The sequence below is a fragment of the Nanorana parkeri genome, unplaced genomic scaffold (genome assembly GCF_000935625.1).
Source record: "Nanorana parkeri isolate BGI_ZX_2015 unplaced genomic scaffold, ASM93562v1 scaffold1420, whole genome shotgun sequence".
NCBI classification, from domain to species: Eukaryota; Metazoa; Chordata; class Amphibia; order Anura; family Dicroglossidae; genus Nanorana; species Nanorana parkeri.
In genome coordinates, this window is record NW_017307688.1 from 169,152 (window position 1) to 195,684 (window position 26,533).

The 26,533-nt window shown below is 44.9% G+C and overlaps 1 protein-coding gene across 1 annotated transcript in view; it reads left to right on the forward strand.

Moving 5' to 3' along the window:
• CD82 (CD82 molecule) overlaps positions 1-14,411 on the forward strand; it is a 59,662-nt gene extending 45,251 nt beyond the window's left edge. The window contains exons 3-9 of the mRNA XM_018569892.1: positions 1,931-2,003; positions 3,697-3,821; positions 5,477-5,551; positions 8,660-8,767; positions 10,213-10,362; positions 11,040-11,123; positions 14,229-14,411. Coding sequence (XP_018425394.1) covers positions 1,931-2,003; positions 3,697-3,821; positions 5,477-5,551; positions 8,660-8,767; positions 10,213-10,362; positions 11,040-11,123; positions 14,229-14,411 — 798 coding nt within the window. The remainder of the gene's footprint in view (positions 1-1,930; positions 2,004-3,696; positions 3,822-5,476; positions 5,552-8,659; positions 8,768-10,212; positions 10,363-11,039; positions 11,124-14,228) is intronic.
• Positions 14,412-26,533: the final 12,122 nt, after the last annotated feature.

Below are 26,533 nucleotides of genomic sequence, written 5' to 3' on the forward strand. Positions count from 1 at the left end.
CACACACTTAAATGTAGACCAAGCTGTCCAGTGGCAGCCAGTTACAGAGATTGGGACAATCTACAACTCTGCCGGAGGACTTACAATGGCCTGCTTTATTCAAATGAAAAAGAGAACTGCTCTAGTTTCCGACAGGTTGCAATGCCTTCAGGGTCGCCCTTCCCCTTTGTTCCTCTCTGATCTTGCGGGACGGGTTGGTCCGGTCTGTGATGGACCTCTATGAACTATTCAGCAATTTCCTCAAACAGATGACGGTCTGTGTGACGTGTTGACAGTAGAAGAATGAGAGAGAAATACGCATACTGTTAAGATTAACTTGTTGAGTAAAAGGACATAAACCGGCTCATTCGGAAAGGCGGTGTGTACACGAGGCATCGATGATGTGCGAAGTGCAGTAATCCGTACAAAGCCATTTAGTATCGGTTTACTGTGTTTAGGTTATTTAAAGTGAAACTGTCACATGGGAGGAACGATGACCGTATAGCAATGCTGACTTATAGTTGATGGAAAGTCAATGTGCACCAAACGTCCCCCCGCAACCTCAACACCCACCGTTCGTATTTCCACCTTTACTGTCAAATTTGTAAATGGGAGGTTTTCTCAAATTTGACAGTAAAGGTGGAAATACTAACAGTGGGTGTTGAGGTTGCAGGGGGATGTTTGATGCACACTGATTTTCCAGATAACGTACAGATTGATCAATCTTGTACATTAACATACAATGTATCACCCAAACCTTGACACTTTGTAGGACAAGACAGTGTTTACATCTAGCTTACAATGGATAGAGATTTGCCAGCACGGTACACACAGGGTTAGTTACGGTAAACATAACTCTCCAACCCACTACTTTAAGTAGAACTGATGCCAAAACCTTTGCACCTTGAACTGATACCGGTTTTTCGAGTATCGAGTACCAATATTTGTTTTTGAAGTGTGCCATGACCCTGATTTGCATTTGAAGCCGGTGTTCTAGCGAAAGAACACCGGCTTCACTTGCCGAGGCTGTCTGGCTTCCTGACCAATTGGGAAGCTGGGTGGTGAATCATGAGGTTCCTGAATGGCTTCCTGAATGGTTAGGAAGCCAGGCTGCCTACCAACAAGTGACTTCCTAGCCAATCAGGAAACCGGGTGGCACATCATGACCCACCTCCCGGCTTCCTGATTGGTCAGTAAGCCAGGCTGCCTAGGAACAAGTAAAGCTGACTTCCTAGCCAATCAGGAAGCCGGACAACACATCATGACCCGCCTCCTGGCTTCCAGGTTGGCTAGGAAGCCAGCTTCACTTGTTCCTAGGCAACCTGGCTTCCTGACCAATCAGGAAGCCGGGACGTTGGTAATTACGTGCCACCCGGCTTCCTGATTGGTTAGGAGGCCAGGCTGCCTAGCAACAAGTGAATCTGACTTCCTTGCCAATAAGGAACCCGGGAGGTGGGTCATAACCCACCGCCCGGCTTCCTGATTGCAAAGGAAAGCGGCTCCCTCGGCACTGCCGCTCAGAGGCAAATCTTCCTCTGACCGGAAGTACCACTATCGGAGCATTTGGGCGAGTACGTATACTCGCCTAAATACTCGGTATAGGTACCGATACTAGTATTGGTATTGGTGCATCCTTAGTTATAACCCCTGACAGCTTTTATTTGCAATCTGTGTTTCATTGGGGGAGATTTCCCTTCATTTCCTGTCTGATTTCCACAACAGTAAGTGAGAGGAAAGTTTTCCGAACTGAGGGAAACCCTTGGTGGTTAACAGGGTCACCATTGGAATCAGCATTAGTGTGTCGGTGAAGAACAAGGGAAGGCAACATATAAGCAGATTATTTATTCACAGCCTTAAAGGAAATCTCTGCACCATATCAGCGGGTGATTATTGTATCGACTACATTAAAACAAAACTTCAGATATCTCACAGTGATTCATTTTCTCCGCAGATCCTCGGAGCGGTGATCCTTGGCTGCGGAATATGGATTCTCGCGGACAAGTCCAGTTTCATAGCTGTGTTACGTAAGTGTGTTCTAGTATCTTAGTGGCATCAAAACTAGTAAAGTATATCTAAAGCTAAACATTTTTACTTTATTTTGAATACAGAAGGTAATAGTTAAAACCATTGTTGTTTGTTTTTTTCTCTGATGGGGAGGGAGAGGAAATCTCTCCAAAGTAAAAGGCCTCATTTTAGAGAGTTGTCACCAGTTCAGGTGTCCATATTGGATGATCTTCCCTCTAATTCTGTCCTAGTGACAACGGTCAGATTTTGACTTCCTGTCCTTTGGTTTGGTTTTGCTGACACTGGTATATTTTAGTTGATTGAATTCTCATCAACCGGCAAGCTACAGATATATCTGGTAATCTACTTTGCCGAGTCCATTTTAGCCCTGTCAGAGATACCAAGCGCTGATGAAGGTAGAGTGTGTTTGGCTTCCGAAACATGTTGGGTGTTATATGTGATCATATTATGGTCACCTAAAAGCAATTTAGACTCTGTCACCAAATGCTTTTGGTACTTTTGTCGAATGTTTTTTGAGTCACGTTCTGGGTTCTCACCAACGGGCAACCATGAGCAGCCTTACCAAGAGCGAGTTGGCTTGCCAAATAATTAAACTCTCCTTTCTTTTTAATGAATAAGTGTTGAAGTTCCAGCCCCTCTTGCATATATTCTATTGAAGGTCACCAATCCTGGTGTCCATATTGGATGATCTCCCCCCTAATCCTGTTCTGGTGACAACTGACAAGCTTTGAATTTCCCATCACTTTCTGTCCAGTGACCTTTCCCCAGTGGTGGTTCTAACCCTCCCAATTCTATGCAAAATAAATTAAAAACAAATGTTTTTGGCTTTAAATTTGTTTTTCCCCCCTTTCCCCCCCCCCCAGCTGTTTAATGGACTCTGTGACATTTCATAATTTTTGGCCCCAATTTGGTATTTTCAGAAACTGCAAAACATGCAGTTTTGCTGTTTTGCAAAGAAACCTAAGCCCAACCTGCTGTAAAATCTTAACGTGACACTAAACTCAGGAGATAAATCTTAAAATTACATTTGAGTACCATAACTATTAACAACAATGTATCTTATTAGTGTATCACTCGGCTGTAGATCCTCCAATCAACTCTGAATTGGTGCTGACACTGTCCTTCCTTCTGGAGGGGGGCTACTTTTGTTCCCTATGATCCCTGTGTGTGTTGTAAAGTAGTCACCGCTCTGAGCTCACTCCTGGGATGGACTACAATCTTAATATAAATTAAAAATATTAACATGACATTGTAGTCCATCTCAGGAGTGAGCTTGGAGCAGTGACTACTTTACAACACACACAGGGACCATGGGGAACAAAAGTAGCCCCCCTCCAGAAGGAAGGACAGTGTCAGCACCAATCCAGAGATTTGAGAATCTACTGCCGAGTGATACACAAATAAGATACATGGTTGTTAATAGTTAAGGTACTTGAATGTATTTTTAAGATTTAACTTCTGAATTTAGTGTCACTTTATAAAACACAGAGGGCTCAGATGCATGTGTGAGTATATGAGGAATCCTGGTGCCTCTATAGCCTCCTGGTGCCTATATGGTCCTACTGAAACACATACAGAAGTCCTTCTCCAGACAAAAACATAACTGACATGTGCATAGTATATAATGCATACTGAAATCCAGCAGGGCGCCAGCGACATTCACGTGAGTGATTGCTTATTTTCCGTTTACAGAGAACTCGTCCCATTCGATAAATGTCGGATCGTACATCCTGATTGCAATTGGAGGGGTCACGATGATCATGGGATTCTTGGGATGTATCGGAGCTGTGAATGAAGTCCGCTGTCTCTTGGCACTGGTGAGTATGTGGCAGAGAGTGTACATTGGCTCCATCATCATTCCTAAGTGTCACAGGAGAGCCTCAGTTTTCAGAATCCAATATGGCCATGCTGTGGGCTGATGGAGACCTGTTATGACTCATAGAAAGACACCATGACAATGTCTCTTCAATGTGTATTGCAATGCTGTACAAAGAATTCAGAGTATTCCATAGTTACATAGTATCTGAGGTTAAATAAAGACACAGGTCCATCAAGTTCAACCTTTGTGTGTACACGAGTGTCTGTGTGACCTTGTGTTTAAGAGTACCTGTACCCCTGTATGTTACAGTCTCTGAGGAAGGTATCTAAATGATTTTTGAATGATTCAGTACTCTCAGCTGATACCACTGCTTGTGGCAGAGAGTTCCAGACTTTAACCGCTCTAACTGAAACAAAGCCCCTATGCCCCTTGTGGTTAAATCTTTTCTCCACCAGTTTTAGGTATTATAAGGCAACTCCTTACTGCTTGCCCCTCTAGGCCTTTAAGTGGATGGCAATGCCAGAGCAGTGTGATCTCTTTGCAGAGAGGTGAATGGGCTTTCTTGATCATTTGATCATTGTTATTGGGTATCACAGTGACCATGTGGTTGGCAGCCCATCACATCAGCTTCAAGTCATTGCTAGATGACCGTGCAGTCACGGTGCTGGGGATGCCCGATTGAGCAAAGTAGTATGCATATATATGGCTTGGGAAGAGGTAATGGGTATGTCTTGAGTGGATTACATCATGTTTAATTTGAGATATTTCATGCCAATGAGCATCTGTTTAAAGGAGAACTATGAGGCGATTGCTTTTCACTCCCCTCATAGTTCTAGACGACCTGTGACAATGAGACTGTCACAGGTCGGCTCAGTAGATCGGGAGGTGAGCGAACACATACCGGCGTTCGCTCACCTCTCGATCCTATCACGGCTCTCTGCCATGACAGGGGAGGGGCTGGATTCCCACCTCCCCGCTCCGATCCGTCAGCGCTGACTGGCGGAACGGACAGGGAAGGGGGCGGGTACAGCTGGCTCTGCCTCTAGATAGGCAGAGCCAGCTGTCACTCACGCAGCTGGGCGGATCTCGACATCAATGTCGGGATCTGCTCCGGCTGCGGCGTCTCAGTATACCGCTAGCTGTAGCTCGCGGTATACTGAGCCTAGGGTAACGGGAGGACGCTAGTTTGTGTCCTCCCATTACCCTAAGGAGAACTATGGGGAAAAGCCCTGACCCCATAGTTCTCCTTTTAATGATAGGAGTGAAAATCAAGATTAATAGGCTTAGTTAACATTTATATACCACATTTTAGCTGTGTGTACTGTAGTAGAGATAAACACAAATGGTCAAGCAGCATGTAACCAACAGGGCATTCCTTTCACATTCTGTTGTCTTCTATGTAATCCACTTGCTACAAAGATGTTGCCACCCCACCGCCCCCTTGCTTTACGTCTAATACATTGTATAATTACTGAAGTGTAACCAGAGCATAGAACATTTCCCTCATTCTCGCACACTATTGGCTGTTTTCTGTGCCACTCAGTTGCCAGTAATAATGTCATGTTGTTCCTTTTGTTCCCAGCTTCTTGTGTCACGTACCAATGTAGCCTCACCATAGAGAAAAATACATCATTCTCTCTTTTTGTGTTTCAGTATTTCATATTTTTGCTGCTTATACTGATTGCCCAGGTAGCCGTTGGCGTCTTCATTTACTTCCAGAGACAAGAGGTAAGCAGATTTTATTTCCCCTCGTTCTGGTTACTGTCTTCTAGTCTGAGATACCATTGTGCATGTATATTATAAAGCCAAAATTTGGGGTGGTTGGTGCAGTTGATGACATTGTGACTCGTCTTGTCTAAATTACAAGCCTTTGCAGCCTTCCAAGACGTGGCCAATGCGCAATCTTTCTATTTTCAAAGGATAAAAAGGGGAACACTTGCTCATCATTCATAAATGGCCTTACTTAATAGGGCAATATGCAAATTTTAAAGTACAAGAACCCTTAGTGACCAATCAGAATGAAAGTGTATGTCAGGGTAAAAAAATATTCACTACATCTGTCAAATACATGCAAATTTCTACATGTTTTATCCCTTTTAAAAATGCTATAAGTAGAGAAAAATGCCTGTTGATGTGCCAGAAATCCAGTGAGCTGTACCTCTTGTTCAGGCTGACAACCAGTGGTGTCACAAGGGGGGTGTGGCCCACACCCTGGTGCCACCATTGGAGGGGGTGACACCAAAATGACTGACAGTCATTTTGGTGTCACCCCTCTAAAAAGTCGGGCACGCGGTCATGCAGCAAGAGCCTTACAGTGTCTGGAGAGAGGAGGGGGCCTGGCGGCATACCTCATCCCGCCCCGTGAACGTCCCCTCCTCTCTCTGCCGACGTCCATCACCAAGATGGCAGTCGTCTATCAGATGTCCACGCATGCGCAAATGACGACACGGCGGGGTGTCACCCGGTCTAGAGACTGTATGACACCCGGCCTCGGGACACCCCTGCTGACAACACAGTGCCTTTGTTTTACCAAAATCTCAATCAGCCTTGTCAGCCCTTCCTGCTGGACTGCAGAACTCTACCCTTCCCCACTCCTCTCTGTCCCTCTCCACATGCATACATTGATTTCTTTCCCAGCAAAACAATGCTGCTATTTTGACTCCCAAGAGCCTGCCTATATTTTGTGTTTAAGAAAAGAGATCTTGGGAGATGTAGTTGGGGGGGGGGAGGGGGTGAGCCTTAGTCATTATGCAAGAATTTTACAAACCTGGTGATGATGTCACAAAGCTGTTTCCAGCTACAGGGAAAAAAGTATTGATGTCACACGATCTAGAGGGGTTGAGGGAGGTTTGGGGACAAATTTGGGTAACACTTGGACATACACGTGGTTGGGGTGAGTTCCCGGACTTTGCTCATTTATTCTAAAGAGATTATTTCTGTTACTGGAAAAAAAAAGCTTTAGAAAAACCCATGTTAGAAACTACTGATTAATGCCCTTGTTTACTTCAGCAGCTTCCTCTACCAAAACAATGGATGATATATATCCCTTTATGTCAAGAATTCTTTGTACCATGACATGATCTCATGGGACATTCCATTGTAAGAATGAGAGGGGAAGCTGCTACTAATATTCTGTAAAATAAGAACAGGAATATTTTGCTTTTCCTTCCTTGTTTCTGTTGGTTATCATACGGTTTGAAGTCACGTTGTCACTGGATTTTAGATGCGGTAACGTGCCTGATCTAAAAAAAGCAAAATCTGTGCAAGAGCCAAGCACACAATAGACTTTTATATATTCAAAATGAAACTGTGACACTACCAAAGCTATTTAACCAGTTGTTGATAGTGGACATACTACACACATCCAAAAACAAACCTCATCAAGTACACAGGACGTATGTAGTATGTCATATCCTACTGCTGTTCCCCCTCACAGACCTGCCAGCACAGCAGGGAGTTGCTCTGCTGCTGTAAAAAAAACAAAAAAAAACAGGCCATCTGACACGGTTTATAAACAGATGTAAGATGGGGAGATACAAAGTAACTGTGTTAGTTTTATAGCTACTCTGTTTCATTCATCTGCAGATCAAAGGAAAAAGCTTTAACGTGTGGATGTCGTCAGCTGAAGTGACCCTAAACTCAGGAGTTAAATCTTAAAAATACATTCAGGCACCTTAACCATGAACAACAATGTATCTTATTTGTGTATCACTCGGCTGTAGATCCTCCAATCATCTCTGAATTGGTGCCGACACTGTCCTTCCTTCTGGAGGGTGGCTACTTTTGTTCCCCCTGGTCCCTGTGTGTGTTGTAAAGTAGTCACCGCTCCAAGCTCACTCCCGGGATGGACTACAATCTCAATACAAATTAGTAAACTAAACATGATTGTAGTCCATCCCGGGGGTGAGCTTGGAGCGGTGACTACTTTACAAAACACACAGAGACCATGAGGAACAAAAGTAGCCGCCCTCCAGAAGGAAGGACAGTGTCGGCACCAATTCAGAGATGATTGGAGGATCTACAACTGAGTGATACACAAATAAGATACATTTTTGTTAATAGTTAAGGTACTTGAATGTATTTTTAAGATTTAATTCCTGAGTTTAGTGTCACTTTATCTGACCTCATCATACTTGAAATGCATTTTTAAATGTAAAAATGTCTGTAGTCCATAGGGGGTACAGGTAAGAAAGATGAACTGGGTAATGGCATACGCCATAAGAGCAGCCCCCCATAGAGCATTAACATGTACTTTTTATATTTTAGCACTGCTTCTGTACCACATTTCTGTTGAAAAACAACAAGGTTGGCTACTATTGATCCTGCTTCCTAGCCCTACCAGTTGGCCACTAAAGCAGCACATCCTAACCTTTAGCGCTTTAATATAAGATCTGCATTTAACATCCAGCTGCCTGAATCTGCTGAAAATTATGACATGCATTTTTTGCCGATAGTAACTGAGCTGACATTTGCTCTGATTACCTTGATATGCTGAGTTTGAATTGCCCGGGATCGAGACCAGTTTAAGTTTCAGTGCCCTCTATGTCCATGACAACATGTAAAAGCAAAAAAGCCTCATGTGAGTTTGCATGTTCTCCCTATGCTTGCGTGGATTTCCCCGGGTACTCCGGTTTCCTCCCACACTCCAAAGACATCCTGGTAGGTTAATTGGCTTCTGTCTAAATTGGCCCTCCTATGTATGCATGAGGGATAGGGACCTTGGATTGTAAGCTCTTGAGGGCAGGGACTGATGTGAATGTGCACTATATAAATTGTCAGCGCTATATAAATACCAATAATAAATAAATAATGCTCTGTGTCCTTTTTTTCTTTCAGCTTAAAAATGAGATGTCAACCATCATTGACAAGTTGATTGTGACCTACAACCCGACTGACGATGTGAACGACAACGCGGAGGTCACATGGGACTATATCCAGCACAATGTGAGTGCAAAGTGCCTGCACTGATTGACAGTTCCATGTTGTAGACTTGCTTACCACAGTGTGTCCAGCTTACTATTGCTATAGCTTGTGCTTTAAATGCTTTCTGCCTACATTAATGTTCCTCTCCGCGATGCTTGTGCAGAGGGAATGTCAATTTAAGTTCCCCCTTTAAAGTGGAAGAAAAGGCTTCCCAATAACTTACCTGTTTATTGATGCTTCCCCTCTGCTCTGATCCTGTCTGCCTACACTTTGTAATAAATAGCCCTTTTTTTTTTATTTGTATTAACTTTTTCTGTGTGATTATAGATACAGTAGCAGTAAGCTGGACACATTGTATTACGTTGGACATGGAATTGTCGAGACCTAGCAGCGGACACTCATTTCTGACAGCTCTGGTCTCCACCAACAATCAGGAACCGATCAGAGCTGTTCCTGATCATGTGATCGTTGACTTAGCTATGAAATAGTGTTCACGTGCAAGATTGGGAGGTGAGGGCCGCAGCACACCTGGGCGATCCGTGCACGATACCGTGCGGTCGCGGAGTTGCCCATCACCGACGATCGTGCTGTGGGCGCCATTATTTCCTAATGGCACCTTAGTCGCTTTGGGCAGATTCCGCCAATGCATCTAAACACGATCGCAGCTAAAACAGCAGCACGTCGCGTACATGTACCTTTTTTCTGCGATTGCCGCGCGGAGGTGTCCCATTGAAATCAATTGGGCCGCGCGACAACCGCTGTCTGCAATTGTGCACAACCGCGCGATCCCAGGACGGACGCCCCGGATCGCTCAGGTCTGCACCGGCCCTGATTCACAGAAAATAGCTTCCAGACTACAGCCAAATACTTGTAACAATGTGTCACAATATGGTATAAATGTATCCACTGTGCTCTAATAACATCAGCACCATCTTTTAGCTGTAAAGAGCGTTCCCCAGATCCTCTGATCCCACAGGGAGTAGGATGTCACAATGCACTTACACACTGCCAGGTTGAGACATCTTGTGCACCCAGTACCCGTTACAGGTATGGATGTACCCTATAGTGGGAATCACCGCACTTCATTCACTAGCCAGAGCAAGTGGCCAATTAAATTAATAGCTTCAAACAGGATCGTTGGTAAAATAAGGAATCGTCCAAGTTGTAGTGGAATGATCACACAGTGACTCAGAACTCTGATGGAGATATATCTCTATATCATGGAAAAGAAAGACTCAGAATGGTTCAAGTAAACCACTCCATTTAAATTGAATAAAAACACTGTGATCTTCGGGCTATAGTGCAATAGAGGGAAACGCACACCAGATCATAACAGTCCGCTGCATGCAACTACATTCTGATATTAAACATTTGAGTACAGGTCCCCTTTTTCTCGACTATTAGACGCTATAATATAAATTACTTTATTTGACTTTATTATTAATATGGTTTTATTTTGGTTACAGTTCAAATGCTGCGGCTGGAAGAGCTACCAGAACTGGACCAACAACGAAATTGTTGCCAACAACACGGACACCTTTCCCTGCTCTTGCGTTCAGAATTCTGATGTTTCTTATGGCTTTTGTAACACCACCGTGTCAAACCTCTATCAGAATGTAAGTGACCACCTACCCACGGGGGACAGATGGACATGCCATTCATGTAGAAAGTGTAACTGCACAAGGGCTGTTGGGGGTGGACAAGGGGCCCATTTATACTAGATGTAGGACAAGTCAAATGTTGGGACCCCTTACATTGTCGTGTTTGCAGCATGTTCCTTTACTGCTTAGTGCGCACCAACTGGGTCTATGGGAAGCAATGAATTTTACCTTGACATTATGTTGGGCTTGCTTTGAGCAACTCAGTGCAATGCACATGGTGCGAATGGGCTCCCAAGTGTCTTGGATCTAGTTCAAGGTGAAAGGGGAGGAAATATTGGTAGCGCACGTGGGCCCTTTTGCTGATTTTGTCTGCCACTGTCCACATGTTTGGCAGACACAGTTAAGCTCACAGTGTGCAATGAAATCAGAGTAAGCAATTTCAGTCCAGGAGAGGTACAACTGTGCAAGATTGAATGGAAGGCCGGAGTTCAGCTTCAGGTTTAGACCGAAATCTGCTCTCCACCTTGTAGAAGTATCAGATACACCAAACATTCCAAAACTCTTTTTGTTGACCTGTGTAGGTGAAATCCATGCCAGATTATTTTACAGAAAGCCTTGCCCATGTTCCAGAACACAATGATAGCGAAACGCGGCCACTCCCTGCTGTGTCTAAATGTCTCCTTCTCTTTCAGGGTTGCGAGAAAAAAGGGGATAGCTGGCTGCAGGACCACCTGGGAGTCATCCTGGGAGTGTGCGTGGGAGTCGCTGTTATCGAGGTAAAGGCCGCTGATGTTTCCAAAATAACCTAAAGTGAACCTGCGCTGTGCTCATTTCAGTACCTGATAATGGGAAAAATGGCTGTGGCCAACTTCTGAAGGTCAAAGTTGCACTTTGGTCAAAATGACATGTAATTTACAACCTTCTTTATGGATCATGTTGATGGGCGTTCTTATCAACCACTGCATGTTCCATGGAAAGTGAATATAGCTACGTCCATATGAAAAACACATTAGACCTGCATGGAGGAAGGAGGTCCTCATTCCTCTATATAGATCTTTAGCTATCACTAGAGGGATCTCCAGCAGGAGGAAGGAGGTCCTGATTCCGCTATATACATCTTTCGTTATCACTAGAGGGATCCCCTGCAGGAGGAAGGAGGTCCTGATTCCTCTATATAGATCATTATTATCACTAGAGGGATCTACAGCAGAAGGAAGGGGGTCCTGATTCCTCTATATAGATCATTATTATCACTAGAGGGATCTACAGCAGGAGGAAGGAGGTCCTGATTCCCCTACATAGACCTTTAGGTATCACTAGAAGGATCACCAGCAGGAAGAAGGAGGTCCTGATTCCTCTATATAGATCTTTATTATCACTAGAGGGATCCCCAGCAGGGGGAAGGAGGTCCTGATTCCTCTATATTGATCTTTATTATCACTAGAGGGATCCCCAGCAGGAGGAAGGAGGTCCTGATTCCTCTATATAGATCTTTAGTTATCACTAGAGGGATCTTCAGCAGGAGGAAGGAAGTCCTGATTCCTCTACACAGATATTTAGTTAGACCTCTTTTAGAATACTGTGTTGACTTCTGGAGACTTCACTTTCAACAAGATATTAATAAGATAGAACGAGTCAAGAGACAGGCAAAAAAACGGTGACAGGTCTAAAGAGGGATAAAACATATGAGAAGTGACTGCATGAATTATGTACAGCCTTGAGGAAATAAGTGGGACTTTACCGAAATCTTGAAATACATAAAGGTTTGAAGAAGGTTTAGGAGGGCACAATTTCCAGTATGAAGCTGAGAGCAAGAACACAGGCACATGACCTCAAACTAGCAGGAGGAATGTTCAATACTAAGCTTAGTAGGTATTATTTTACAGAAAGAGTAGTTGATGGTGAGAACAGACCACCAGCAGAGGCCGTGAGTCATCAGTAAGTGAAGTTAAATATGCTTGGGACAAACATATCTATACTCAGGCAATAAAGGTCAGATTTAATACAAGTGGTCTGTTTCTGCCATCATTTTTCTCTGTTTCTGTGCAGGAAAACTCACATTGACTGGAGTCCTTAGATCTACCTGTGTAGTACCTCGAAGTACTCCCTCCTGGTTCTATACACATGGAAAGAATTGTCTAGAGAGGCCACCACCTTACATGGAGTTAGCAAATATAAAGTAGATTCAATAGAGATGGTACAATCAGACTGTAGATTGCATGGCCAGGTTTATTATCTGCAGATCAGCTCAGGCTTGGATCCCAGTCTGCCGAGTTTGTTTTGCTCATCCCTTGGCAGAAGTCAGCAACTTCAGGGGAACAGGCTAACAAAAGCTGGTTTCTGATTGGCTGTGTGTAAGTTACAACACATTGCATTAGGCGCTTTGTCTCTCCCCTTAAATGCCTTCACATGTTTTGAATAGTAAATCATCGAGTGCCACCTACAGGCAGAATGATGCACAGCAGCCTCGCTTTTCACACCTTCAGCCATGTAACTCAAAAAAAAACAACACGTATCTAAACCCAAATACAAAGATTTTGTATATTGTACCGGTCCTTAAATGTGGTGACTGCAAAAGTTTTCATTTTTCAAGCTTTTTAAACTTTATTTTCACCTGGTGATCCTGCCATTAAAAACTTCTATTGTCCTCGTATAGCTGGAAATAATGTAATTGGTAAGAGTCAGCACAGGCAAGAGTGCACAGGAAGTTATCAGCTCACAAAGGTTCTTTTTTTTTTGCACCTTTTCTCAAACCGATATAACAATGCTTTCAATTGTATAGTTACCTGACTAAAAGACACGAGGCGTACAGGGCACACTTAGAGGCATGAGGCTTGCAGGGCACACTTAGAGGCATGAGGCTTGCAGGGCACACTTGGAGATGCAGGGCACGCTTGGAGAGGCCTGACGCGCTTGGAGGCGTCGAGCATGCAGGGCACACTTGGAGGCATCGGGCTTGCAGGGAACATTTGGAGACAATGGCCACACAGGGGCAGGTGAATACTGGAATCACAGGGGACAAGGATTTGTAACAGCCCATTTCTCAAAAGTCGAGCCATGCCTGGCCTAGCCTTTTAAGTGGGCACCAATCATGGAAGCTACACAGTTATACAGTACACACTGGGCAGGCAATCCAAACTGATTCCCGGGAGTGGTGAGCGTTACAACCAGGATAAGGATACTTATATTAAAAAAACCAGTGTCAGTTATTTTCATTGACATTTGAAGTTTACAATAGCACGGCTTAATAGAAATCCCTGCACTGGCTTCCACTTGCCCAGAGGATAAAATTCAAAATATTAACAACCACTTACAAAGCCATCCACAACTCTCACCCGGCTATATCTCAATCCTTGTCTCAAAATATCACCCTAACCGTCCTCTCCGCTCTTCAAAAGACCACCTGCTTTCCAGTTCCCTTGTCAACTCCTCCCATGCTCGCCTCCAAGACTTCACTAGAGTCTCTCCCATCCTCTGAAATCTATCTCCCACACTGACTGCCTTTAGGCAATCCCTTAAGACTCATCTCTTCAGGGAAGCCTATCCCACCTCAACCTAACCACTGAAATATCAATTTCTTAAAGAATTCATCCCCACGCAGCCACCTCCTCATGTATCACTGGCCCCTCCCTTTTAGATTGTAAGCCCTCCCTTGTCTTGAATTGTATTGTGATTGTAATGTCTTCCTTATATTGTGAAGCGCTGCACAAACTGTTGGTGCTATATAAATACTGTATAATTATAATAAAGATCCTTATCGTCATGTAAAGCTTTGTGAATTGAGCCATACTGTGTGTATTGGGTGCTTTGACATGATGTAACTCTAAATGGGTTTTATTTAAGCCGAGTCTAAATCAATGTTTTGTTTTTCTTTCCTGCAGCTCCTGGGATTGATCCTTTCCATGTGCCTCTGCCGGAAGATTCAAAACGAAGATTACAACGCCCGCTATCACGCCATTCCGATAATCCATTGCCTTCCCTCCAACATTGGCCCCATCTGTGTATATATACATATGTATAGCCCACCTACCATTTACCAGTCAGAACAGGGGGTGTTATTGTGAAGCGTTTAACCCTTCGCTGACCTGACAGACTTTTTTTCTTTTAAGAGGTGAAACATCACCCGAGATAAAATCGGGAATTTTTGCAAAATTGCTGACTTTAGTTTAGTTTTTGTGTGTAAAGGAAGTTTAGTTTTCAGATTAATATGTTCAAATAAGCAAATGGAAGCTTCAGCAGGCTTGGGCAATCCACAAGCAGTCGGCTGGAAGCTACGAGTCCCATAGCGGTGCACTAGGGCTTGTTGATCCACAGCAGTTGTGGATTGCTGGAAGACTTCCAGTCAGAAGATATAGATTGTTACTAAGACATAAGGATGGGGTCTTACCTGTGTCTGCGGTTTGAATTTGGATGCAATTGCTGATAGTCCACACTGAATTGCGGCTTAACATAACCCCAAAGCCCTGCTTGTAACTCCAACATTTCTATATGTGATCAGGACAATATTAGCCATTGAAGACTGCCAGCTGAGCCAAACATGACCATGCCCAAATTCACCAACCGGCAATTAGAGCAAGTTCTAGCTCAGCAATGGAATGGAATTCCAAGCAGATACAACCTCATTTTATTTATTTTAATTCTGACTGGCTTTCTGTTTAAAGGGTCAATCCACTCAAATGCTTTATTTTTGATAGTTCAAGTTAACTACTTGGCTTCTTGTTAGCAGTAAGGCCTTCCTACCATTGTTTCTGGTCCTCTCTTGGAGGTTCCAGACCACTTTTGAGTATTTCCAATGCTCCTGTTGCATATTTAAAACCAGACTCTGGACACAATATTCTTACCAGGGTTAAAGCAGTTAAACCTTGCTTTGCTTCAAAGGGAACCTCCCATCATGCAGGCTGCCATTCATTATGCATCAGGGCAGCTCCTGTTGTACTTCCAAGCTGCTTGGATGTAAGCACTGCAGGCCTCATAGACCCAAGCGCTGAGGTTGAGTCTCTGCTCCCCCCTTCTCTACTCCATTCGCAGAACACATGGCCCCAGGCTTAGCTTTGTGAGGGGCCAGAAGCAGAGGGAAGCAAAGACACGACCATAGCTTTAGGGTCTATGAGACCTGCAGCGCTTACATTTGAACCGTCCAGAAGTTCAGTGGGAGTTGTACTAATCCAGCATGTAATAAAAGCATATTTGCCAGATGTAGAAGAAAGCCTGCAAGACGGGAGGTGACATTTGAAGCAAAATAAGGTTCAACTGCTGTAACCCTGGCAAGGTTTTTGTGCACAGATTTGGGCTTTAATATTGCAATGCCTTGACTATCCACCAGGGGGAGTGTGACCACCAAGGCTGCAGCAGTTGCATGGAACTGGGAACTCAAGATCTGATCATTGGCGACCCCTGGAGTCATTCAAAAAACAGGTTTAAGTTCTCAGAATGTACCAGAAAATGTCACTTTTAGGTTGACAATCCTCTTAAAGGTCTATATCTCCTTCATGCATAGTGCTGCTGGACATGATGTGCCAAAGTGTCCTCCGTTGAGGCAGTTGACTGGTACTCATTGATACTTTGCTCAGAGCTGGCCTCACTGAAAATTCAGCATGCATTATCGGATGTGCATGTGACACTGAGCAAAGCATCGCGGAGTATCGACTGTTGCCTTCAAAAGAGTGAACTGTTGTGCAGTGCACACCTTCATATACTGCACCTGGTGGCAGTGAGCATGGAGTTGCTCGGGACTCCCCCGAAGACCGTGTCGGGCACAAGCCCTAAGCCTGCTGGGCAGCAAGATTTCATTTTTGTTATGAATGCTTTGTATAGAGACATGTAAAAACAAAACAAAAAAAAAAAGAGCAAAGCTATCTAAATAGATCATTTTATTTCTGTATAAAAAATATTAGTTGTAAATAAATGTGTAGTATTCAGTGGCGTGGTCTGTGTTTATTTGACTCTGTGGGTTTTTGTGAAGCTAAAAATGTTCTATGCCCTTTCAGGAGCTGGGAGACTGATCCCCTGCTTCAGGGAGATTTCCCCCACAATGTTGTCACCCAGAAAGGAAATGAGGAGCAATCTCTGACGTGAAATCTCTAGCAAGGATTTTTACTAGATTAGAGGAAGCCTAAAACTCTTGTCAGCTTTTATTATGTGCGCTTTGGTGATTTTTCCTCACTCCTTCCTCACCTAACAAAGAAAAACCTTTCCATTTCATTCTGAAGTCATTATGATTTCCTGAAACTGCCTAAAATCTAGAGGTTTTTCTTGCAGGTGTGGCAACTTGTGGGCACGCTGATGCCTTATACAACCTGGGGGTGTGCTTTATGCTCTGTACATACTCAAGGCATGCTGTATGCTCATTACAACGTGGGGGGAATGCCCTGTGCGCCCTGGGGAATGGTGTATGCCCCGTGCACCCCGCGGGAATACTGTGTGCCCTATACAAAACAGGTTCCTTCTGATGTTTACAAGGAGCTTGAAGTCAAATCCCGAGCATCCCCTGTGGCTGTGGCAGGCATTTCACTATATTTAGATCATTCTAAAGCGTATGTAAAGCTGCCCATACACCTTACAAACATCGCACGACTTTCGTTGTGCGATGGTTGTAAGGTCATTAAAATTTCGTACGATCTGCCCATCTTGGACAGGCAGATCGTACTTGCGATCATTGCAAGCCCTCCCCGCTGAGGGGAAGGCTTCCGATGATTGCAGTGCTGAGCGGGCAGTGTGCGCTTGCGGCATTCGTCTGCCGAGCACGCCACCAACCCGCCGAAAAATCGTACGATTTTCGTCAGGTTTTCCAGCGTGCTCAAGACGAAAGTCGTGCGACCGTACAGTAGAAGCGGTCGCACGCTGCCCATACACCTGCCGATTATCGTACGATCGCGGTATCACCCACAACTATCGTACGATAATAGTCAGGTGTATGGGCACCTTTTAGGCAAGAATAAGAGATTTGTCTTCCCTCAGCAAAACTTCAACAGCAGGTGGAGCCCTTGATTCTTCCTGTAGTACAGCAATAGTGTTACATTGAATGAGCATTTGCAACACAGAAGGAGCTTTTCTCAGTGCAAGCCTTTATAGTGAAATCTTTGGCACAGAGAAGTTCTGATGTGTAAAGAAATGTTACACCATGCTTCACAGTACTATGAAATCAATCTCTCCTTTCTGCTGGATAGTACAGCTCTCCCCATACATGCAGCCCCCACTGAATAGGAGAGATGCTCGGCTCCTAGACTGCAGTGCTCCTGTCTTTTTTTTAAACTTTTGCCTCCCCTTCCCCTCAGCCATTCATAGGACGCCATGAGTTCTATAAATGAATAAAGATTACCCAGAGAATCTGAACAATTACATTGATGCGTGCAAAGCCAGCTTCTTCTAAGTATTTGTAATAAGAAAACGTTTTTCTATACTGGTCTGGAATTTGTTTATATCCCAACTCGGGTCTATTTGTTTATTTTATTTATTAAAAGGTCCTTCAAGCTGTTTATAGAAATAAAATCAGCTGCCATACTCTCCTTCAATCCAGAGTTGCCACCACTCACACTACCTCTTCTTTGCCACCACTCACACTACCTCTTCTTTGCCACCACTCACACTACCTCTTCTTTGCCACAAGATGTTCTCAGTGTTCTAGGTGGAATAATGCCCAATATATGTGAACCCAGAAGATGGAGTAAATGCAGAACATCACCATGGCATCCTTCACTTACAGTCTGCTGATGCATAGAGAGACGCTGGGGTCATTGCGTCAGTGCTGTTCTCGGTGAGGAACACCCAGTCTTGAGAGGCGGTGAAGAGGACGAGGACCTGGTGGTCTCAATTGAGCAGCATGAAGACTTCTGGAAAAAAAATTACATAAAAATCAAAAACTTGTACCCCTGTATATTACGGTCCTAAGGGACTGTAATATACAGGGGTACAAGTAGTACTCCTAGGAATGAGATCCTATAGGTTGGACTTGATGGACTAATGTCTTTATTCAACCTCAAATACTATGTAACATATGTAACTATGTAATTGCTTGGTCAGGATCCCAAGAGCAGTCAAAGGGCGAAGTGGAGGAGGGGGGTGTTGGGAGCGGGTGGTGCACGAAGACTGGGGATGGCCTTTAAATGGGAACACCTGCCAATTTTTTTTTTTAAATGTATACTATATAGATAGGAGTAATCACATTTGCTGCACAGTTGTATCCGGTTCTTCAGGAGCAGCAAAAGACAGACATATCTTCTTTGGAAAGTATCCAAATACAACACATTAAAATAACAAACAATTGAAACAGAAGTGTTAGCGAAGAGGGGGAAAGCAGAACCGTTTACTAGCGGACCATAAAAGCAAGTATAACCAGTGTGTACAAACGCACACACGCCAGATTATTATGACCACCCCATCAGTACTTCGTTGGGCCGCCTCGTGACTCCACGAGATGGTGAAAGGTGATGCGAGGAATCTGACACTGCACTGTTGGCCATCTGTTGTCTTGTACCAGTCTTGCCCCTCCCCCGTTCTGCCCTAACATTGACTAGTCGCTGACGGCCACAATTCGCATGTTCAGACCCAGATTTTGGGCTGACAGTCCAGTCTTTGAACACTTTAATGAGCCCCTCTTGAACATTTAACGAATTCTGCTGTTTTGCTGATACTCGCTCCATGGCTCCGAGCGCCAACAATCATCAAAATATAAGGTGTCCCCAAGAAAATAGAAATCCCTTACTCTGAGCCGGTTCAATAAACAGGTAGATAATACATGATTTGACAGTTAGAATATTTAATCATAGAAAAAGTTTTAACATTACATCCACAACAAGACATTTAAAAACAATTAAAAAACTTCCCTAAGGTAACAAATATAAGAATCATGGGTGATCTACAATCCAACTAAAGTGATACTATGGAGTAGCCACCTACTATACAGATATCTCATGTGTGGGTACAATGTATCCCGGGTTACTCACAGCTCATGTTGCTCAGGGAGCTCAGGGGGAGACAGTCCTGCTCAGGTTCCAAAATGCTGGATGATGTGTTTGCTTCAATAGGTAATGGTAATTGGGAGCAGGAGATGGGAATAGATAGGCTGGGCTGGAAATTCAAGTGCCCCTGCCTTTTTCCCTTGCTTGGGGCTCTCACTGGCCCTCTGGCTCGAATTTCAAATTTGAGAGCTAACCCAGAGGCATTTCCATGTAGGTGTGTGCGGCCGCACAGTAAAGCAAAAAAGGTGTATGCGGGAGTCTCAGAGGTAAGCGATTCCCAGTGGAAAGGTTGTGCAAAGTACAGCAAGTTGTCGTCCGGTCATTTCACTCAGACTCTGCTGGATGCGTTAAGGATTCCAATGCAGGCTTTTTAGATCCAATCCCAAACGGCTGGGCTCCGTCTCAGCACCGTCAAAGCCCAAGCTGACAATGATAATGCTGCGGCTGATGTGCGAGATGAGCTTTGATGAGTGTGCAGGGAAGTTTGAATAGCACACATAACCCTGGCGCGTTTCCTCCCCGCTCAGGGGCTTCTTCAGAGGGGGTGTGTGCTCTAGGTCTTGTAGGGATGCAATAAATAGCCGGTTGATGAACCTCCCTGGGGGTTTTTCCAGCAATTTATGAATCTTGGGGAGGGCATAAAAAACCTGAGTGCGCGGGAACGGTACCCTCAAGAAATCTAGTGTACCCTTATCTATAAGGTCAAGATCCAGAGCCTCCTCCAGTATTGTCTCGAGAATCGCCTGGAACGATCTTTCTACAGTGGCTTCTTTAGGATGGTACCAAGTGGTATTTCCCAGAATCCTCAGGACCATCTCTGTGTATTGTTCACTAGCCATAATAACAACGTTGCCACCTTTATCTGCCTGCTTAATTACTATATTCTTGTTGCCTTTGAGATCTTCCAGGGCTGTTCTCTCATCAAAGGAGAGGTTGTCCTCCTGAATTCTGGTGGATATCCCTTTCATAATCTCCTCACTCACCCTTTTGACAAAATCCCAAATATTGGTATTCTGCGTTAAAGGCGGGAACGTCTTAGACTTGCGTTTGAAATGTTGTTTGGTGGGGGGGGCCTCAGTTTCATCTCCTTCCTCATCGGAGATGTGTCCCTCTTCCCAAAGTTCATGCAGATCTCTGAGTGCCCTGTAGTCCCTCCTAGAAAAATCCTTCCAGTCATCCAGGATGCCACCCAGGGGCAATCCCTCCTTATCGTGCACTTGCTTAAGTAAAAGCCTGCGCGCGAAGAGGTTGACGTCCTTGATGATTTCGAACCTGTCTGGTGGTGCCTCTGGGCAGAAGGTTAGACCCCTGGATACCAATTTCAGCTGCATATCTGTAAAAACATACGGGTCGTAAAAACATACGGGGTCGTTTGAGGAGATACTGATCCAGAATTGTTTTTTTCATGTAGATCGTATTCGGGGGGGGGGTCCCTGTGTTCTCTCCCTTCTTTCCGTCGGAGGATGCGGGGCCCCCTCCCCTGTAATGGGTGGGGGCCCCGCCTCCCCCAAAAAAGAAGAAACGGGAGACTCTCTTCTAGCTCTCTGTGGTTGGGCTCCTCTCATTCTTGTCTCGATTCCTGAATTATCTGGAGTGTGTGAGGGTTTGCCATGACGTGTCTTCGAATCCCTCCAAGAGGTCCCATTCCTCTGTTTTTGGGCACGTGTGTTATAATTCCATTGGCGAGGGGCTACAGTTTCTTCCGAAGAGGAAGGGCAGGATTCTGTTCCCTCTGATTGGGTATCCCCCTCCTTGCCCCTCCTTCTAAACACTTGAGTGTCCTTTGTGCCTGGGATTTGATTCTTTGAGTCAGGGTTATGTGTGCTATTCAAACTTCCCTGCACACTCATCAAAGCTCATCTCGCACATCAGCCGCAGCATTATCATTGTCAGCTTGGGCTTTGACGGTGCTGAGACGGAGCCCAGCCGTTTGGGATTGGATCTAAAAAGCCTGCATTGGAATCCTTAACGCATCCAGCAGAGTCTGAGTGAAATGACCGGACGACAACTTGCTGTACTTTGCACAACCTTTCCACTGGGAATCGCTTACCTCTGAGACTCCCGCATACACCTTTTTTGCTTTACTGTGCGGCCGCACACACCTACATGGAAATGCCTCTGGGTTAGCTCTCAAATTTGAAATTCGAGCCCGAGGGCCAGTGAGAGCCCCAAGCAAGGGAAAAAGGCAGGGGCACTTGAATTTCCAGCCCAGCCTATCTATTCCCATCTCCTGCTCCCAATTAAAAAAAAAAAGCGTGAGCTTCCCCCGCCAATTCATACCAGACCCTTTAGGTCTGGAAGGAGTGTTAGGAGGGACCTTCCCCCTAGTTAAAACAAAAAAAAAGTGTGTGGGGTTCCCCCAAAATCCCTACCAGACCCTTTAGGTCACTAAAGGGTTAAATCAAATAGTAAAAAGTCCAGACTTTGATAAAATCCTTTAATTGAAAAAAAAACAAAGACTCAATTTTTGACTATTCCTTTAATTTAAAAATAAAATAAAATGGCTCCATCGATGTAATCCAGCGTCAATCACGATGCATGACCCCCCGCCGACACGCCAAAATAAAAAAGTCCCGCTGCACGACGACCACCCGAACCCGACGAAAACTCGCCGCAAAATGACATTCAGCCCCAATGTCAACAAATGGGCGGAGCAGGTCGTGACGTAACGGCAGGCTCCGCCCATTTGACATTCTCTGCCATCAAATACTACATAGCATTCGGAAACTCACGAATAGCACTCGGGATTAAGTAAGAGGGGTAAGTATGAGGACAGCAACCGTGCAGAATACTTGATCGTGTCCCAAACCCGGAGTGCATGTGACATGGACTTGCTCAGAGTTTTGGGTCTACCACAGAAGGGCAACCAAGGTAGAGCATGCAGTGGTATGGGAAAACAAGTAGGGATTTCCAATTACATCCACATTGGGAGGTTGGTCTTCTGGTGAATAGAAATGAGTGGTAGGAGTTGTGAGGCTTCATAATAAAGCCATATATTAGGCAATCCGATACCCCCGTCTTTTTTATGTTTATATAAAGTGGTTTTAGCAACTCTAGCTTTCTTGGGGTGCCAGATAAAAAGTAAGATTTGTCGCTGTAGGGAACGTAAGGCAAAGGGTGATACTGCCACAGGTAATGTTCAAAAAAATAAAGGAGTTTAGGTAGCAACATCATCTTAATAGCAGCCACCCTGCCAAACCCGGAGAGATGAAGATTCTGCCATTTGGTCATGAAGTGTTTTAAGGAGCGAAAAAGCGGTATATAGTTAGCAGCATATAAGGTCTCATAGGTAGGCGTAATATGTAGTCCCAGGTATTTTATAGAGTGCTTAGCCCAGGAGAATGTGTAGTTCGCACATAGACGGTCATACGAACAGTGGGACAGGTTGACATTCAAGGCAGCGGATTTACTCCAAAAATCCCGATATGCCTCTAGACGGTATATCAATAATATGTACAATTTTCCTAACATTGTCGCTAGCCTGTCGCTTTGGAATAAATCCCACCTGATCTCCATGTACAAGCGTGGGTAAGAAGGCGTTAATGCGTGTGGCCAAGATTTAAAAAGTATTTTTATGTCGATATTTAAAAGCGATATTGGGCGATAGTTGCTGGGATCCAAAGGATCCTTATCAGGTTTCGGGACCATGGCTATATATGCCTGGAGCGAGGACGAATGTAGTTCTAGGTCAGTTTTAAGTGAGTTTTATAAAGTAGTTAATCTGGGGGACAGAATGGGAGCTAGTTTCTTATAATAGAGGGCCGAGAAGCCATCCGGACCCGGTGCTTTGGAGGGTTTCAGCTGTTTAATTGCGGTAAGAACTTCCTCTTCCCGAACATCAGAATTCAAGAGTTCCAAATCGTCTCGAGAAATCTGTGTGAGAGCGAGATTAGCAAAAAGTTCCTCAGCAATGGAGTTCCGGAAGGCCTGTTGGCCAGCATAGAGGGTTTTCAAGTTGTCCACAAAGAGTTCCAAGATCCTAACTGGGTTAGCCGTCACATTACCATGAGAGTTTCGCAGGCGGATTGGGGCCGCATGGGAAGGTAACATATTTAGTTTCTTTGCCAACAAGGAACCAGGTTTGTTAGGTCTGGAGCAAAACTTTTGCTTAGACCACCCTAGGTGTTTTTCCGACTGCTGCTCCATTAGCAAATTCAACTCTGTTCTCACAGAGGACAGCTGAGCATATGTTTTACAGTCATATTTATTTTTCAGAGAGCGGTCGAGGCGTACCAGGCTCTCCTGCGGAGCGTCTATTTTCCGTAAACGTTCTCGCTTTCTGCGAGTAGCTAGCTGGATCAGATGTCCTCTCATGGTAACCTTATGAGCTTCCCACAAGCTCACAGGGGAGGCGACAGAACCCTCGTTAACTTCAAAATATTGGCGAGCACAGCTCTCCATGTACGGCAAATTGTCAATAGTAGAAAGGAGGGAGTCATTTATTCGCCAGTGGCTGTGTCTGGGCCTATTACCCTCCAGGTCAAATTGTACTAAGTTGTGGGCATGATCAGACCAAGGAGTAGCCTTAATGGTCGCTTTGGAGAATGAGGGAAGAAATTGTTGATTAGTGAAGATATGATCTATTCTACTGTAAATTTGGTGGGGATTAGAGAAAAATGTATAATCTTTTGTTGTGGGGTTCAGTTCCCGCCACACATCCATTAGGCGGTTATCATTCAACATGGTAGAGAGTAGAAGATTGTCTGAGGTTGAGGGCCGGCCTGTAGGCAGGGCTCCGACTTTTATTGTTTTGTCTTGGTCAGGGTTGGTCACTAAATTAGTGTCCCCTGCTAGTAAAAGCCGGCCTCTGGCGTGTCATTTAATTACTTGAAATAAGTGAGAGAGAAACCGGAGTTGGTGGGTGTTAGGAGTATAGTAAGAGACAATGGTGACGTCAACATCTAGTATCCAAGAGGATAATATAGCGACCTGTAGGGTCTTCTATTTGTTTATCACAAATAAAGGGGAATGATTTACGGAAAGCAATCGATACTCCTCGTTTTTTTCCGTCGAAGTTTGCGCAATAGAACTGGGGATAATATTTGTGTAAGTATTTCGGGCAGGATGTTGTGGCAAATTTAGTCTCCTGTAGGCATACTATATCAGCATGACAAGAGGAGAAGTAATTAAATGCTTTATGGAGTTTAGACCTTGTACATTGTGGGAGATCAGGGTGAATTTAGCAGCCATCATTTACCTTGCCTGGGCGTGCAGATAATAATGCATCAACCTCATACCACTCAGGAGATGGGGCCAGAGATGAGCCAGCAGCCGGTGCAGCGGTCTCGGGAGGACAGCAGGTTGCGAGATCCGAGGAGGGGGAGACAAGAGAGAAAAGTAAATAACATAACCAAAGAACCAGTAAAGTAACAAACTTACGATACGTACAAAAAACAAAAAAACAAGCAATGCGTGTTGCATCTAACCGTCCCTTAGGACAGGAGTGACAAGGAGCGAGGTGGGGTAATCCCATCTCGGTGCCTGTCATGGTGGGGGGCGCCTTCCACCGAACCCTGTGGAGAGCTAGACAAGTACAGGTTGATTACCAGCATAATACCTGAGATTGAGCATAGCATAGGGGCCTAACTCGGTAACGGCTGCATGTCCCTATATGCATATCTGAAAAGGGAGTATAACAGTAAAAGGGGGACTTAAACAGTGAAACGTGGTCACCAGGGACGTAAGGTCCCACTGTGTGAGCAATAAATGAGTGAACACAACCTGGCAAGTAAGGGTGAGCTAGTATTAATCAAACAGTATGAAATAAAGGTGAGTCAATGTAACAGCAGGAGTCAATGTGCGGTTATGCATGTAAACTTAGGTCAAAACATTTTGTTGTTCGGAGAGAACAGGAGAACGTTCCAACACACTACTGATGACACAGTAGTAAAGATAGATCGTGAGGGCCGATAAGTCCATCTTTAAGTCAGGTCTAGGAGAGACAGTAGGTTCCTCAATTTCCTCGACGAGCGGGAGCGCCGCCCCTGCTGCCGATTCCAGATGGGGCTCACCTGGGCAGACCGCTGACTTGAGGTAAGTTGTGATGAAGTAGGGGACTGGGGGGGTAGTAGTTCCAGGCTCGTAAGGACTTTGCGCATTTCCTTTGGGGGTGGACACAGCAAACGATTTTCCAGAGCAGGCAAAAATAAGTTTAAAGGGGAATCCCCAGCGGTAGGTCACTCCATTAGAGCGGAGGATGTCCAGGAACGGCTTTAAGTCCCTGCGCCTCCGGATGGTGGTCGGGGACAGGTCTGCAAAGATTTGATAAGAATGGCCCTGGAATTGTAGCTGATTCTTTGCTCGGGCAGCAGACAAGATGGTTTCTTTCGTCTTGTAATACGTGAACTTTATAATAATGTCTCCAGGTGGCCCCTCAGGATGTTTTTGCATCAGGGCCCTGTGGATACGTTCAAATTCCAATCTGTCCACTGGGATAGAGGGGGCCAATTCTTGAAAGAGTGTTGTGATGGTAGAATTAAGGTCCTCTATGGACTCAGGGAGACCCCTCACCCTCAGGTTACCCCTTCTTGCACGGTTCTCCATGTCCTCCAGTTTATCCAGCGCAGCTGTGAGATTTGTGGACATAGATTCCAGTTCCCTTTCATGTGAATCCACTATATTAATGACTTCATCCATTTTTTTTCCCAGCAAATCAGTGCGGGCTCCTATTTCTCTTATCTCCCTAGTGAGAGTGGCAGACAGCTTGCTATTAGCAGCATCGAGCTCTGTTTGTAGCATAGAGCGGAATCTATCTAGCAATGCTGAGTCCCTGGAGTTAGCAGAGGAGTCCCCTTGCTGTATAGGGAGACTATCCATAGAAGAGGAGTCAAATACCTGTGGTGAGTGTGGTGGGGATCTCCGTTCCTCTGCAGCTCCACGTGCGGCCGCCCTCTTGGATGCGCGGGGTGTCTGTGACTGAGACTGCCGCTGCTCTTTCTTCTGTTTGCCGCCCATCATTGCGGCTGATTATCTCCTCGGCAGCTGACGGGGTCACCCTCACTTAGACCGGCTGGTCGGGAACGCTGGCGGTGGCTTAATTATGCTCTCCAGGGGTCCGGCGGTGCAGAGCTCCGTTAGCCTGTGGCCATCTCGGTCGGCAGCTAGCCACGCCCCCCCTTTTTTATTAACTAGGGGGAAGGTCCCTCCTAACATTCCTACCAGACCTAAAGGGTCTGGTATGAATTGGGGGGGATCCTCACGCTTTTTTTTTTTTCATCTTCTGCAGACTG